We start from the raw sequence: 16,438 nt of genomic DNA, 5'->3' as shown, positions 1-16,438 counted from the left end.
GGCCTACCTTGATTCCTTTGCCCTGGGAGAGTTCACCGTAGAGGAGTTGCTTAGGGATTCTCGACTCCTCCAAAAGTCAGCACACTATTTTGAAAACCAAACAGTGGCAATATGTTTCAAATAAATGTGGAAAAGTCATCAAGAAACCAAACGGTCATAGAATACTAAAACTGGAAGGACCCTGAGAGGTCATTGAGTCCAGTCTCCCATACTCACAACAGGACCAAGCACTATCTAGATCATCCTTGACAGATGGTTGTCTAACCTGCTCTTAAATATCTCCAATGATGGAGATTCCACAACCTCCCTAAGCAATTTATTCCAGCGCTTAACCATCCTCACAGTTAGGAAGTTTTTCCTAAAGTCCAACCTAAATCTCCCTTGCTGCAATTTAGGCCCAATGCTTCTTGTCCTGACCTCAGAGGTTAAAGAGAGTATTATTCCCCCTCTTGTAACAGCCTTTTAGGTACTTGAAAGCTATAATCATGTCCCGTCTCATTCTTCTTTATTTTAGACTAAACAAATATTTGAGGCTGCCTTTTTCCTTGCAAGTGTCACACTCATGTTTAGCTTGTGGTCTTCTATGACCCCAAGGTCCCCTTGTGCAGTACTCCTTCCTAGACAGTTATGTCCCATTTTTATGGGCGAAACTGATTGTTTCTTCCAAAGCGGAGTACATTGCATTTGTCCTTAATGAACTTCAGCCTGTTTATCTCAGATCCTTTCACTACTTTATCGACATCATTTTGAATTATAACCCTATTCTCCAAGGCACTTGGCTTGGTATCACCTGCAAACTTAATAAACACACTCTCTATGCCACTATCTAAATAATTTATGAAGATACTTAACAGAACTGGTCCCAAAACCCTCTTCATGGCTGGGTGTGGTATAATTTCTCTCATCTGTAGGCACCCCCGACCAATGTAATACCAGCAGCTCCCTGTTGACAGTGTGTAGGATTGAGCCTAGGCATTCTAAAGCTAAAGAGGCCCAGGTATTTAGCTATGGCTATAGCAAACTCATTAATCGCTTGGTGTAATGACAGGGGAAGATATTTAACAGAACTGGTCCCACAACCCCACTCCTTATGCCCTTTCCAGCATGACTGTGAACCATTGAAAACTACTCTCTGAGAATGATTATCCAACCAGTCACACACCCATTGTCTAGTAATCCCACCTGCACTGTATTCCCCTAGTTTATTGATAAGAAGATCATGTGAGACTATATCAAATGCTTCAATAAATTCTAGGTGTACCACATCTACTGCTTTGCCTTACCCACAAGGCTTGTAATCCTATCAAAGATAGCTGTTGGGTTAGTTTGACATAATTTGTTCATGGCATGTCCATGCTGAATGTTCTTTATCACCTTGGTATCTTCCAGATGTTTCCAGACAGACTCCTTAAACATTTGCTCCATTACCTTTCCTGGCACAGAAGTTAAGCTGACTGGTCTGTATTGTTCTGGGTTATCTTTATATCTCTTTTTTTTTTTTTATGGGTAGGCGTTGTATTTGCCCATTTCCAGTCTTCTGGTATCTCTCCTGGCTTTTCAAGATGTGAACTCCTTGACAGTCTCCCAGGACATACTCTTGAACTGACAAACATTTTTTCTACACTGAACTAGTCTAACCTCTATACATCACTGATCCTCTCTAGTCACATAGTCTCCATATTAACTGTGCTTAAATTACACAGTTAAGCAGAAATTCAGGAAATTATGAAGTTATGGTTGTACATATGACCTCACCTCTCCTTGTACCTATGCATTACATGAAGTAGGTAATCATATTTTTTCTACACTTTCTTTAGCAACTTACACTCCACAACTGCTTCTCACTTACATTATTTGTTGTGTGCTTATGCTATTTTCATTGTCACAATGATCCAATATGATCATATTGAGTTACTATATTGACTTTGTACATGGTGACGTTTATGGGATGAAGCAAACTATGTGCCTCTTGATGTTCATTATTATTCAGTGTAGCTCTATTGACTTCAATGACACTAAACTGATTAACACCAGTTGAGGATCTGGCACAATATTTTTGAGCCTGTAAGATGTATAAGAAGAGTTTGCAATACATTTTGTGAAAAACAGTCAAAGACCATGAGGCACACACAGAATAATATAGAGTGCTACAGGTTACTATACTTGTATATCTAGGCTGGTGGAAAGAATGTGTGAGATATTATACAGTATTATGTGAGAGGAACAGGACACGTTACAAAGTTTGTATGCATCACTTGTAAAATAAGCAGTCATGCGTGAGCTGAGAATCCTCAAAAACGCCTGTAGGTTGCTCTCCAGCCTCTTTTGAGTGGTAAATTTTTTGAGAAGGGTTAAGGGCCTCAGTTTCAGACTTTGTGCTATAGAATATTTATGTGACCCTGACACAGTGGCCTGTGCTATCAACAGGAGAGACTGCAGGAGAAGTCCTGCATAGCCCCATGTGTTAAAGCATGTCCAGTCAGCAGGTAGGAGCTGCAAGGGAATGGAATACACTCACTACAGAATCTTTAGTGAATTTAGTGGCCAAACTCTAACAAGCTTCTATGGAGTATGCATGAACTGAGATTTTTTTTTCCCCCAAGTCTTATAAATTGGTTAAATTTGACTAAAGTATCCCACAACCAGAAAAAAGAATGTCTGATACTTTCCCCATTCCCATATTTTAAGCCCCTGAATATGCTAGATTTCTGATCTAAATACCTGTAAGAAATGGTTTTTTTAACTTGCCCAAACAACCTTTTTCTCTAAACTTGTTCCCGAAAATTGCTGAATCAGTATATGTGAAACAACGAAGGGTCCTGTGGCACCTTATAGACTAACAGAAAAGTTTAGAGCATGAGCTTTCGTGAGTTAACTCACTTCTTCAGATCAAAAAGAAGATCTGAAGAAGTGAGTTAACTCACGAAAGCTCATGCTCTAAACTTTTCTGTTAGTCTATAAGGTGCCACAGGACCCTTCGTTGCTCTACAGATCCAGACTAACACGGCTACCCCTCTGATATATGTGAAACAAACGCACACACGTACACAGAGCCAGTCTTTGGCAGATACCTGGCTTGGGAAACTGTAGCCCAAACAGTTTAAGTATACCAAAATTATAAGAAACTTAAATCAGAGTTATTTTGGAAAGAGACACATGAAATTTTGGAATGTTTTTGTACTGGGCAGAGGGTGTTAACTGTAGGACGTAACAGGTGCACCAGTGCTCTGAGACACAATCTTCTTTTTTAGATATCTGTCTGGTACATATTGCTTACATGCTCAGGGTCAAACTAATAGTAAGATTCCAGGGTCGTGAAAGAATTTTCATCCCAAGTAATAGTACAGGAACCTTGCATATTTTCACCTTCGTCTTCAGCATGGAATGCGAATCATCCACACTTACTCATATCTCACCTAATCTGCCATTGCATGGCTCCCAGGCATTGGTGGTACCTTAGTCTCACTGCTCTGTCTCATATCTAATACAAAATCTAAAAAGGATGAAAAATTAAGCTAACCAACAGTGCATATCCCTCAACTCCTCTATACCATTAGGTTGGGGGTAAGAGTGCGAAAAACTCATTCTTCTTTAAAATTCAGCCTAATTTAATTTGAGATCACAAACACTAAAACTCCTTAACTGTAATTATACGGCTGTTACATGGTGACACTAAAGGGCAGAGTTTAGGTTTTTCAGGTTACCCAGCTGCACATTTCCATGCCTTAATATGTTTAGATTTTTTTAACTTAATCTTAACTCTAATTTTCTTGTATTTATAATTAGGGCCCTACCAAATTCCAGGTCCATTTTGATTACTCTCGTGGTCATAGGATTTAAAAGTCATACACGTCATGATTTCCACAGTTTAAATCTGAAGTTTCATGGTGTGGTAACCATTAGGGTCCTCCTGACCCAAAAAGGAACTGTGGAGGGGTCACAAAGTTATTGTAGAGAGTGGGTTGCAGTACTACTATTATTATCTCTGTGCTGCTACTGGCAGCAGTGCTGCCTTCAGAGCTGGGCAGCTGGAGAGCTGGCAGCCCAGCTCTGAAGGCAGAGCTGTTGCCAGCGGCAACGCAGAAGTAAGGACGGCAAGTCATGATATGTAGCCAATCTTGCTTCTGCACTGCTGCCTGCAGAGATGGGCCTTCAGTCAGCAGCTGCCAGTCGCTAGCCGCTCAACTCTGAAGGCATCAGCACAGACGTTAAAGTAACATGGTATTACTTCTGCACTACTGCTGGAATAGGCACTACCTTCATAGATGTCAGCTGGGCCAACAGCTGCCCAGCTCTGAAAGCGACACTGCAACCAGCAGCAGCACAGAGGCAATAGTAGCAATATTATCACCCCCTCTATAGCTCTGAAGTGACAATACCACAATATCTCTAAAATAATCTTACCACCCATCCCCCTGCAACTCTCTTTTGGATCAGCACCCCCAATTTAAGAAATACTGGTCTTCCACATGAAATCTGTACAGTATAGTAAAAGCACACAAAAGACCAGATTCTGTCGTCTGGTGAATTTTTTCACAGCCATGAATTTGGTAGGGCCTATTTATAATGTTCAGTTTTGGAATAATTACAACTTCCCTGTTAAGTGTTTTACCCTAAATTACAAACAGGTTCTCTCAAACTTTCGTCTGAACATAGTTTGTCTAACAATACAACTACAACAGCAGCGGCAACATCCTGACATGCAAAAATAGTGAACTGGATTTCTAGTGCTGCAAATATTCCAATTAAACTTAAAAGAAAATTTGGATGTTGTCTGAAGAAAATTAGGCAGGTAGCTAGATACTTTAAAAAGCATTAGGCACAATAATAAAAAATGCCAAAAAATGTCAAATTTTGGTTTGCAGATCAATATGCAAACATGAAAATGAATCTGTTTTTAAACTGAGACAAATTCTATATCTACAAACAACCACAGCACAAGACAACTTTCAATACAGTTTAAAACTTGAAAAATAATCCTCGGTAAATGCAAATGTCCATATATTCTTGATAACCAAGGCATATTGCTCTCAGATATATGATAAAAAGACAAAATTCAAGAAAAGCCAAAAAACTATAATTTCATAAATTATTATGGTTTTGACCTCCCACAGTAATACAACCATTTAAGCTAAAGATTATAAAAACTACACATAAAAGTAATTGTACTTAATTGTATAAAAAGAATAATTTTTCAGCCTTGCTATTAAATGTGTATAGGATAACTGCTACATTCTGACAGAGACCATTTTATCTGCGTTTCAGAAGCAGCTTCACAGTTAAAATTCCAGGAGGCGACGGACATATGTTCCAATGTTTATCCTCTAAATTTTTGCAAAACAATGCCTTTGGAGATGAACATTTTTCACCTTGCAATCATATGGTGAATTTGCTTAGCAAATTCTGTCACTTAACCATATGTCCTCATGCCAAAAACTAAGACACTATGTGACAGGTAAAGCCACAAGTTTAGATTACAGAAAATACATACATACTCATATAGGTTTACAAAACCTAATAAAGTTTAAATATTACAACTGAAAGGAAACCATCTGTAGTAGTGCATCAGGACTGGAAACAGACTAAACAAAAGTGAAATGGACTAGTGTGTTTTCATCGTAAAAATCGGATGAAATGCAAAAATAAATGTACAGCAGAAATGATATAAAGTAAAATTAGATGTTTAGGAATTGTAAAATTTTAAATAATGTAAAGCAGTATTTATCATTTGGTGGGTCACAGCCCCCAGGGAAGTCCTAAGGCACTGAAAGAGTTATTACAAGCTAAAGCAAAGAAATCTCACTTCTCTGCTTCCCGCACACCCTCACCGTTCAAGGTCCAATATTCTCTGTCTACCTCTTGATACAGACAGACCTATTGTTACTGATACGTTTTGTACTCTGACTTGTATAGCAAATGTGTGAAAGCGTTGCGAAAATATTTTACTTCAAATAAGCGGTTGCCAACCTGAGAAGATTGAGAAATACTTATCTATGGTGTTAAAAACACAAAACAGCAGTCGTGCAGCACTCTAAAGACTAACAAAATGATTTATTAGGTGATGGACTTTCATGGTGTTAAAAGTAATGACCATAAGTAACTTAATCTGCCAGCTTTGTCCACATATCTATTCTGGCAATACCATCACTGGACCTAACCAGGTTATTCACAGAATCACGGGCACATTCTCATGTTCCTCAATTAACATCATATATGCCATCATGTGCCAACAATGCCCAGATGCTTTGTATATTGTCAGACTTCAAACTCTCTCAGACAAAGAGTTAATAGGCACATAACAGACATTAAAACATTCCTGATTCACAAACCAGTTAGTCTACATTTTAATGGACTGGGCCATTCTGTTAATGACTTAAGAGTTTGTGTCTTACTGAAGAAGAATTTTCAGTCTGCTTTGGAAAGAGAAACTGCTGAGCTCTCTTTCGTATTCAAATTCAACACATTAACATGTGGTTTGAACCAGGATGCAAATTTTCTGGGACATTATAAGGGCTCTTTTGCATACTTGGCTTAATCTAATTCCTGACTTCCTACCCCACCACCCCTCTGCTCTCTGATTTGCTCACCTTGATAATTTTTTTCTGATTTGTCAACCTTGATTACTGTTTTTGGTTCTCTATGCCTTAAATATTTTGAGTCTGTTCTGGTATGGCTATGGTCTGCGGAAGTGGGTCTGTCCCACACAAGCTCACCTAATAAATTATTTTGTCAGTCTTTAAAGTGCTACTTCACTGCTTTTTTGTTTTAATCTGAAGATACTGTAACATCAAGAGTATATGAAGGATGAAGCAAGACTAAAGAGCCAAGTACTTTAATGCAACCACAGTCCTATCAGAGCAGCTCCTGCCTCCCTAGTGCCAGCCCCATGCTCACCACAGGCAGCATTTCTATTCCCCCAGCTCTCTTAATGGGGATGGCAGGAGAGGGTGAACACCAATTACAGTTTTAATTAGCATCCCTCTAAAAAGATATCCTTCTCAGTTTCTGTTCTAAAACATTGAGCGATAAGTTGAGACACTTTGAGTAAGGGTAAGTATTTGTAGGATTGGGCCCCAATATTCCAGATATATTACGTATTCAGCTAGCCAAAAGAAAGTCATTTCTTACTGTACTTCAGTGGCACAAGTTCAGGACTCTTCGGCGTTTTGAGTTTAAATGATACATCTCCAATAGTAACAGTATCACCTTAAAAAAAGAAAGAAAAGTTATTAAAATATACTGTATACTTAAAAAAAATAGCATACACGTTTCCAATAATGCTGACACTATAGGTCTAAAAGTGAGGAAGGGTAGGGCTGCAGATTCAGGGAACTGCATCTGCTAAGTTTCAGAACTATTACTGGACTAGCATCTAACACTTTCAAGAGCTCAAGCACCAGAATATTTGTGGTTTAATTAATAACTGAACACTCCTACAGATAGTACTTTTGCTGTTACAGCTAAGGCCCTCTGTATTTCACAGCTGTGCAATTTACTCAGACACAGAGCGCTGCTCCAGAACTCAGATTTCATCTTTTAAAAAATAATCTTCTAGCCCTCTTGACTGCAGAAGCTCGAAAATGTGAAATGAGCACTGGTGATTTTTCAGAGCCTGAAACAATACTTCTGAGGTGTGAAATCTAACCCATTCATCTCAAGCATTGCCCCATTAACTCAATAGTTGCATATCTGCAGAATCTGCTGTCTTCCTCAGATGCCACAATACTCTGCATTTTTGCTATGGAGTTCTCTGCTTTCCTGAAGCCAAGCAGCTGACATCTTATTTTCCATCCCCCTGGCTTCCTGGCATCTGTCTGCAACTGCCTTTTGTGCTTCAGCTTGCTGCATGACAGGAAGACAGTTGAATTAAAGGTAACAGAGAGGGAGCCGTGCTAGTCTATATACTATCAAAACAAAAGAGCAGTCAAGCAGTACTTTAAAGACTAACAAAATAGTTTATTAGATGAGCTTTCATGGAACAGACCCACTTCTTCAGACCACAGTCATACCAGAACAGACTCAATATTTAAGGCACGGAGAACCAAAAACAGTAATCAAGGTGGACAAATCAGAAAAAAGTGATCAAGGTAAGCAAATCAGAGAGTAGAAGGGTAGAAGCAGGGGAGGTCAAGAATTAGATTAAGCCAAGTATGCAAACGAGCCCCTTTAGAGACTCAGAAAATTCCCATCCCGGTTCAAACCACGGGTTAATGTTCCGAATTTGAACATACACTAAAAGACAGTTTGGTGGTCTCCCTTTCAAGACTGGCGTGAAAATTCTTCTTCAGTAACATGCAAACTCTTAAGTCATTAAGAGAATGGCCCACTCCATTAAAATGTTGACTAACTGGTTTGTGGATCTGGCGTGTTTTTATGTCTGTTTTGTGCCCATTAACTCTTTGTCTAAGAGAGCTGAAGTCCCTTGCACTGTTGCATGGCTAACGTTCAACTTGAGGCCAAGGAATAGGGGATAACTAGAAGTATAGCTGGCAATCCTGGAGATCAGAAGCTGAGGTGAGTTGCGGAACCAGACAACACACTAGCTCATATGAGGGAAGAAAGCTCTGAACTGGATCATTTGGACAACATTAACACTATTAAAACCATGGAGCCAGCCTGTCTGGGGAGCACAGTGTAAAAAACCACTGTCAGAAATCCCCATTTGCCAAAAATAATCATAAATAAATTTTACATGAGTATTTTCAGCAACAAGCCACAACTCTACTTGCTTCAGGGAGAGAGATGTGAATGAATTTAGAAGCTCTTGATGTGGGACTGAAGAGTTCTTGCCATAGAATTTGGCCCTGTCAAGCCACAACCACAGCCACTAAGTCCTATAAGCTCTTGTGAAGTTTACTGTTATTTATTTCTGAGACACTGGGTTGGTAAATATTTGGCCTGAAGTCAGAGCCAGCACCCAGCTCAGCCCATGTGTTTCAGAATGATCTTGGATAGAGCTGCCTGTCTGCAGCCATTCACAAGAAGCCACGGGACACAATAAATGCATTTATTTATTAAATACATAAAATAAATACATGTATTTTAACATGCATACAAAACGTCTGACATTGATTGTATATATTCAGGGCTTCCAAGTCTGCATTTATCCATGGTTATTTTAGAGGGTCTTGCACCTCCTATCTTGACTCGTTGATTTTTCACACAAACCTTTTTTTAGTTCGTACGGTTCTCTGAGGATTTTTTAGAACGTTTTTAAAAGCTCATTACTTCAGATGATTTGTAACCATGAGATGAAGATATGCCCCTCTACATTTTAAGCCATTAGGGACCACACTATGCAGCAGAATAAGGGAACATAAAAATGCCACAATACAGTAAACCCTTGAGATATGCACAACTTGGGTTAATACAACTGCTGCCCCTGACAGGAGTGGGAGATCGCTCCTGTCAGGGGTGTCAACCAAGAGTAGAAAGTCAGACAACCGAGAGTCAGGCTGCCATCCCTGACAGAAGCAGAGAAACTGACTCTAGCTGACTTTTACCTTAAGCAGTAGAGGGTCATTCACTAAGCTCTAGAGCACGGTTTCCCAAACTGAGGGGGGTGAAGAAATTTCAGAGAGGGAGGTGATGCAACCCAGGCCCCCTCCATCATTCCTCCCACCCGAAGAAAGAGATGGCCTTTGCTTCTGGCTCCCAGGCCCTGCCATTTTACGTGGATCATCCGGCGCAGCCACTATAAGAATCAGGCAGCCAGCAAAGACCGACGTGGAGCTAGCTGTCTCCTGCAAAGATCAATGAATGTGGGTTGGAGTGGGGAGAGAGAGGAGGAGGAGGATGGGATTAGATGGGGGCCTGGGGATGGGGTAAGAGCAGGGACTAGTGGTGCCTGGCTTTGTGGGAGGGGAGTGGCTCAGGCAGGTGGCTTGCAGAGCTTGTGGGGCTTGGGCTGGTGTGCAGCTGGCCCTGGCAGCACCAGGCAGCTTAGGCTGGCGGGCAGGCAGCTGGCTGCAGCAGCCTGGGGCTCAGAAGGCTGGCACATAGCTGGGTTGGGTGGCTGGAGGGCAGGCAGCTGGTCCTGGCAGTGTGGGGCTCAAGATTCTGGCAAAACCATCTAGTCCTTAATAAGGGACTTTCTCTCAGGTCTTAAAAGTTTTCCATAATAAATTCTAAAATCCTAACTATTCCCCTGGACTCTTTGAACCAGCGTGTGCTCATTCTCCAGCTTTGCTGCTTTTATCTTTTCCCAGCACCACTTTATTGACCGTATTGTCGGTAAGTTGCACTTGTCATTTTTCCATTTCCAGTACAGATTTATATTTTATTTTGAACTTAAAGTCCTCACTTAGGTGGGGGAAGGACAGCTCAGTGGTGCAACATTGGCTTTGCAGAACCAGGATTGTGAGTTCACTCCCTGAATGGGCCTTTGATTAGATTATAGATTAACAACAACAACAAATCTGTGAGGGATCTGTGCCTGGGCTGTTGAGAGTGCAGGAGAGAGGACTCAAGGTCCCTTCCAGCTCTTTGAGCTACATATCCCTCAAGAAAGCACACTAGCAACTTCTTCTTACACTCTTCTCTTTTGGATCAACAGTAATGTACTATGTCTGAATTATGATATTTTGTAGACTCCTTTCATGCTACTGTATTTTATTATCATATTCCTCTTGCTATTTCCTCGTATCTGGCTCTTAAAGTACTTGAACAAATCTAACATTCATTATTTAATGCCCTTTAACAGTCTACAAGAAGCACCATATTGATGAAAAAAACTTGGCAGTATTTTCTATAATAACCACACTTACCATCAATATAAAAGACAGTCTTTCCCTGTGGCTATTAAATGTCATTGTACCTTTAAGTTCAGGATCCCTTTAAAACTTACTCTCTCAACAGACTCCTTACAAAAAAATAGTAAACCAGCACTTTAGGTCTGAAAACAAGTCTAAGCTTCAGCTAAGACTCCCCTTATGTGTGTGTGCAGCTTAAAATTCTCAGGAGTAATAATAAAGGGTTTAGAAGCCTGGATTCAAGTAGGTGGAAAACAGCTGAAATCTGATCAAGTGTCCTCAGCTTGGGGGTGCAGTGCTTGTCTGAAGCCCGTATCCCCCTTCTTCAGGTCATCTTCATGAACCTTAAAATTCCTCTTAAAACAGATTTTCTGATTGTCTGCCTCAGGAAATCAGTGTCAGTTTGTTTTCTCACCTTCCCCCAGCCAACAAGAGATTAAACAAGTGTACATGACTGATAAGCTTCTAGCTTCAATCATTTAAATTCAAGTTGCGAACAAACTTGCTCTCCCCATACAAATGGTTCTTTCAAAACACAGAAGGCCTGAGGCACAGGATGAAAGGACAAGATGTGAGATACCAGACAAACAGAAGACTAATTAAAAAGAAAAAAGAAAAAGAAAAAAACCAAAATATTTTCCTTCTATTTCTGATATTTCTGTACACAAAACACAACTCCGTAAGATTTAGGATCACAACAAAAAAATACTTTTACTTCACCAACTGCTCATTAACAGAAGTTGCTCCAATAAAAGATATTACCTCACCCATCTTGTCTTTTTAATATACTGGGACTGACACGGCTATGCTGTATACAACAGAAACTACAGCAGTGTTTTAGCTATTTTATTCACCAAGCAAAGCAAGGTCTTACATTCAACTAGATGGCATCTCTCTGTCTTTCTGGAACATAATATATTCTGGAAACCACGTCCCATCAATTCCAAGAGTTTTATGGACTGGTCTATGTATCAAAGAGCAGAGCCTATTGATTTTGATGAAAATCTGAAAAAAAGAAAAGCCTGAAATTCCATTAAAATCAGGCCCACAGGGTGCCTGTTTGATGACAATGGAGAATATGGAAGGTGGAAGTAGGGGGCCACAGAGCTCCTGGTATCTGGTTAACAAATGCATCAGCTTTCACCAGCTCTTATGTCTAGCCTTCAGAGAACCATAGGTCTGAGAGGGGGACCTCCAACATGCCAGATGTAGGCGGTTCATCAGGGTTAGTTGCTGGTGGGCCACCAGACGGTTTGTTTATCTGAATACCCACAGGTATGGCTGCTTGTAGGTTCCAGTGGCCACCGTTCACCATTCCTGGCCACTAGGAGCCAGCCCTGAAGACTCTCAAGTAAGCAAAACATGTGGGGGCCCACCAGAGGTCAACCCTGATGAATCATATGTGGCCCACGGATTGGAGGTTCCCCATGCCTGCTAAAGATAATTCATTTCCCCAAAACTGGAGGTTGACAGAAGTGTGCTATCAAGCTAGCACAGGAGTGTACAATAAGCCAGAGGCAATTCATCTGGGTTAGTCTCTGGCAGGCCGCTGGCACTTCATTTATCTACCTATCCATACGTACATCCGCTTGCAGCTCCTGTAGCCCATGGATCACTCACACTGGCTAATGGGAGCTGCAGGAAGCAGCATGAACCGGACACTGCTTCCCACAGCTCCCATTGGTTGGGAACAGTGATCCACAGCCAACAGGAGTTGCAAGCGGCTGTACGTATGAATGGGCAGGTAAATACGGTGCCAGCAGATGGGCAGGAGCTAACGCTGGTGAACCACATCTGGCCCAATGGCCACTTAGCACCCAGTCATGATCTAGAGCAGCGGTTCCCAACTTTTACAGTAACACATCATACTTCAGTGACACAAACAATTCCACAGCATACCTACTTTTTTCCTTGTGTGAAAGCCTGCCATGATAGGAGCAACATCTGAGAATTTCAGTGGTTACTTGATTACTTGTGGGGGAGGAGGCAGCTCTCGAGAGCAGGTTCCCCTCCTCACCAGGCCACTCAACCACGGTTGGTCAATTTTCCTACACCCCCTGCACCAACCCTGCAGAGTTACAGCAGGGGGAGGGGGAATGGATGACCCTGCACCAGCTAGGAGATCAAGCAGCAAGGCTGCCTGAGTCTCAGCTGGCGTGTCATCAATTTCCCTCCCCCAGCTGCTTTGCAAAGCCTCTGGAAGTGGAAACTGAGCAGCCCCAAGATAGCTGGGAATCAAGCAGCCTTGCTGCTTGAGCCCCAGCTGGCCCAGGGTTGGTCAATTTCTCCTTCCCTCTCCTTTGCAGAGTGGTGGGGAACTGACCACCCACAAGCATCAAGGCTTCCTGAGTTCCAGCTAGCATGGGATTGTCAAGTTCCCTTCCACAGCTGCTTTGCAAAGCCTCCGAGAGGGGAAAATGACCAACCCTGCACCAGCTGGGAATCAGGCAACATTGCTGCTTGAGCCCCAAGCTAGCAAGGGGTCATCTAAGCAGGCCATGAAATTTCATCAATTCCCACCCAACTTGGCTCTGCAACAGTTTTCACTGCTCACCAGTTGAAAACCACAGATCTAGTGCTGCCTACACTGGGAGTTAGGCTGATATAGCTACTTCTCTCAAATGCATTTTTCACACATCTGAGAGGTAAAGACTACATCTACACTACAGCAGAGATGAATGCTCTGAGATCAACCAATCAGACGACAATTTAGCAGGTTTAGCGAAGGCCTGCCAAATCAACTGCAGATCACTCTGCAGTTGACCCTATGCTCCATCCCTGATAGAAGAGCAAGGGAAGTTAATGGGAGAGTCTGTCCATTGACATGCTCTGTCCCCGCTCAGTGGAGACCCAGCAGTAACTTAACCTTAGGTACATCGACCCCAGCTTCATTATTCACCTAGCTAGAACTGAATACTTTAAGTTGACTTTCTGCAGTAGTGTAGACATAGGCATAGTTATACCAGTTCAAATTCCTAGTCTAGGCCAAGTCCTAGAATGAGCGCAGGTGAACTCCTAAAAACCACAGCTGAACAGACAGCTGGCGGCAGGGGGAGTGTCAGTTTAAAACTGAGCCTTAACACAGCATCTCAACAGCACCTTCCTGCAGCTGTTCAATGTTTAACTCTCATTCATGCACTTCAGAAGCATTGGAAAGTTAGTTTCTAAATAAAGATATTTGTCTATCTCGAGTTAATTTAGCTAATAAAAATTTGACAATCCATAGAAACTAACATACTCTATTTTTCCAGAACTGTAATTTAGACTGAACAAGACATTTAATACACACCTATTCTTACAAGAAGGGACAAAATTCATGTCTACTTGGTGGCTGCTATAGCAAACATTCTATAATCCTATAGTGTAGGCAGAGACTACAGTTTGAAAAGGAGGTTTCCACTGCTGTAAGAACTCTGCCAAACAAGTGTCAGTAAATAGCGTTCTTATATTGACCGAGCTGCAGCTACATGAAGGAATGAGTGACCATAATTGTAACTGAAGACTGTAGATTTTTCTCACCTTTGAGTGCTGTACAGAGGTGACAAGGGGGAGCAAAGGGGACAATTGCTCACGGATCCAGGCAATTTAAAAGGGCTCTGGGACCTCCAGCTGCTGTCAACAGCAGCACAACAGGGCTAAGGTAGGCTTCCTACCCGCCCTCATTGCATGTGGCTACCAGAAACGGTCAGCATGTCCCTGCAACCTGGGGGAAGTTGGTCTCCATGTACAGCCCCTGAGCACCAACTCTGCATCTCTCATTGGCCAGAAACAGCAGCCAATGGGAACCGCAGAGGCAGTGACTGCAAGCAGCAGTGCACAAAGACCCCCTGGCCTCCCTTCCTAGAAGCTACCACCACAGGTGTGTGCCTGTTGCTTTTGGGAGCTGCCAAGGTGACAGCCAACCCCTGACTCCCTTCTACACTGGGGGTGTGCAAACTGAGGGGGCACAAAATCTCAAAAGCGGGGTGGCAGCACAACTGGCTCCCCCCACCAGGGGCTCTCTGCTGCCTCCCTGAAGCCTCTGTCAGCTCAGGAGCCCTGAGCAGCATTGCCTGCTTCCGCAGTCTCTGCCATTGGTAGAGGGGTGACACTTTCCTGTCCCCTCTTCGTCACCCCTCTTCCCCATGGGGGGGCCTCTTGCAGCCTTCCTGCAGTCTCTTTGGGCTAGGCTGACCTGTGTTGCCAGCCCCCTGTCCCCTAGGGATCCACCATCCACTGGAAGGGCTGGAATCATTTCCAGCCTTTCCATAATCTTCCAGCCTAAGCAAGCTTGGAGGTACATGTGGCAGAGGCAGCTGAGTGGGGGTAAGATGCGAGCTTCTACTGGGACAGTCCTTTTGTTCAGCTTCCTGAGTAAGTTCAGGCTTTTTATTTTATTTTTTGAAGTGCAATTATGTTGATCTTCTGTTCTGTTCTTTTATTTAACTTTGCCTGGGAGGGCTGGAGAAGGGGGAGGGAGGGAGGAGCAGGCTCTTTAAACAGCACGGAAATGCCCACCCCCCACACCAACATAAAGAGTTTTTAATACATAAAGCACTCTCCATGTCATCAAAAATTTTGAAATATGCTACTGCTTTTATGTATGTATAGTTGCATTTATATACCGACCAATAAAGTTTACACATTCTACATACTTATTTTCTTATATGTGCTGAAAGTTTTGTTGTTGGTTTTTTTGTTTTTGTTTTTTATTTTTATTAACGTAACTGAAATTTCCATTGGTTTGGATTTTATTAGACAGGTTGGGGGCCCTGGTTAATTGCAGGTACAAAAAGGGAGACGACATAAAAAGTTTGCTCACCCCTGCACTACACCCCAACCCATGTCCCAGTCCCAACTTCTTCCCACCATCACCCACACCCAAACTCTCTCCAAGATCTTGTACCCTGCACTCCCTCCTGCACCCAAACCGTCTACCCCAGCCCAGACCCCAAATATCCTCCCAGAGCCAGACCTTTCACTCCCTTCTGCACCCAAACTTCATCCCAGAGGTTGGGGAAGGTGAGGCACTGGAAGGGAAAGAGGGAGCTGAGAGAGGGACTGCCAGTTGGTGCTCAGCTGGGTGCCCCAGCCCCAGAGCATCCACTGAGTCAGTGTCTGTAGGCCCACTGACGCTTTGGTCCTGAAGCCCATAACTGCTGTCAGTGCATCCGGCTGTACCTAAGTGTTAAATATAGAAGAAGCTGATCATTGGTTTTCCTAATGATCAGAAGTGGTCAAGAATTAGATCTATCTGTCAGACTATCAAGCCCGTGCCCATTGCTACATAATAACAGAATTTCATGTCACCAATATGTATCACATCTGTCCACCCACATGGATCACAATCGCAGGATTGGAGATGCAGGTTTACAAGTCATTTAAAAGCACACATATTACTAAGTTTTTCCACCTCCACCAAATTACTTTTCCTAAAAGTGGAGAATAAAGAGCTAGTGTTACCTCTAGTTTCAATAACTGTGAGACACATATGTTTGATCTATACTTAAAATTAAGATCCACATAGCTGCACTGCTCAGGCATGGCACAATTCACAACCCAGACTGACAGTTATCCCAACCTAACCTAATGTTGCCCTTACTATCATTGTTCATGGAGGTGGCACTCCTAAACTGACATAAAAATCCCTTATGTTGGTATAGGTTGAGTCTACACTATGAGATTATGCTGGCATAGCTATAGCGACA

At 42.3% G+C, this 16,438-nt stretch overlaps 1 protein-coding gene across 6 annotated transcripts in view; it reads right to left on the bottom strand.

Moving 5' to 3' along the window:
- VWA8 (von Willebrand factor A domain containing 8) overlaps window positions 1-16,438 on the bottom strand; it is a 279,042-nt gene that overhangs the window by 250,757 nt on the left and 11,847 nt on the right. For all 6 annotated transcript variants that reach the window (XM_074988426.1, XM_074988442.1, XM_074988464.1 and 3 more), the window contains exon 2: window positions 7,129-7,206. In XM_074988426.1, the coding sequence (XP_074844527.1) occupies window positions 7,129-7,206 (78 nt within the window). The remainder of the gene's footprint in view (window positions 1-7,128; window positions 7,207-16,438) is intronic.

The sequence above is a fragment of the Carettochelys insculpta genome, chromosome 1 (genome assembly GCF_033958435.1).
Source record: "Carettochelys insculpta isolate YL-2023 chromosome 1, ASM3395843v1, whole genome shotgun sequence".
Lineage (NCBI taxonomy): Eukaryota > Metazoa > Chordata > Testudines > Carettochelyidae > Carettochelys > Carettochelys insculpta.
This window is presented reverse-complemented; position numbering and strand designations above follow the sequence as displayed.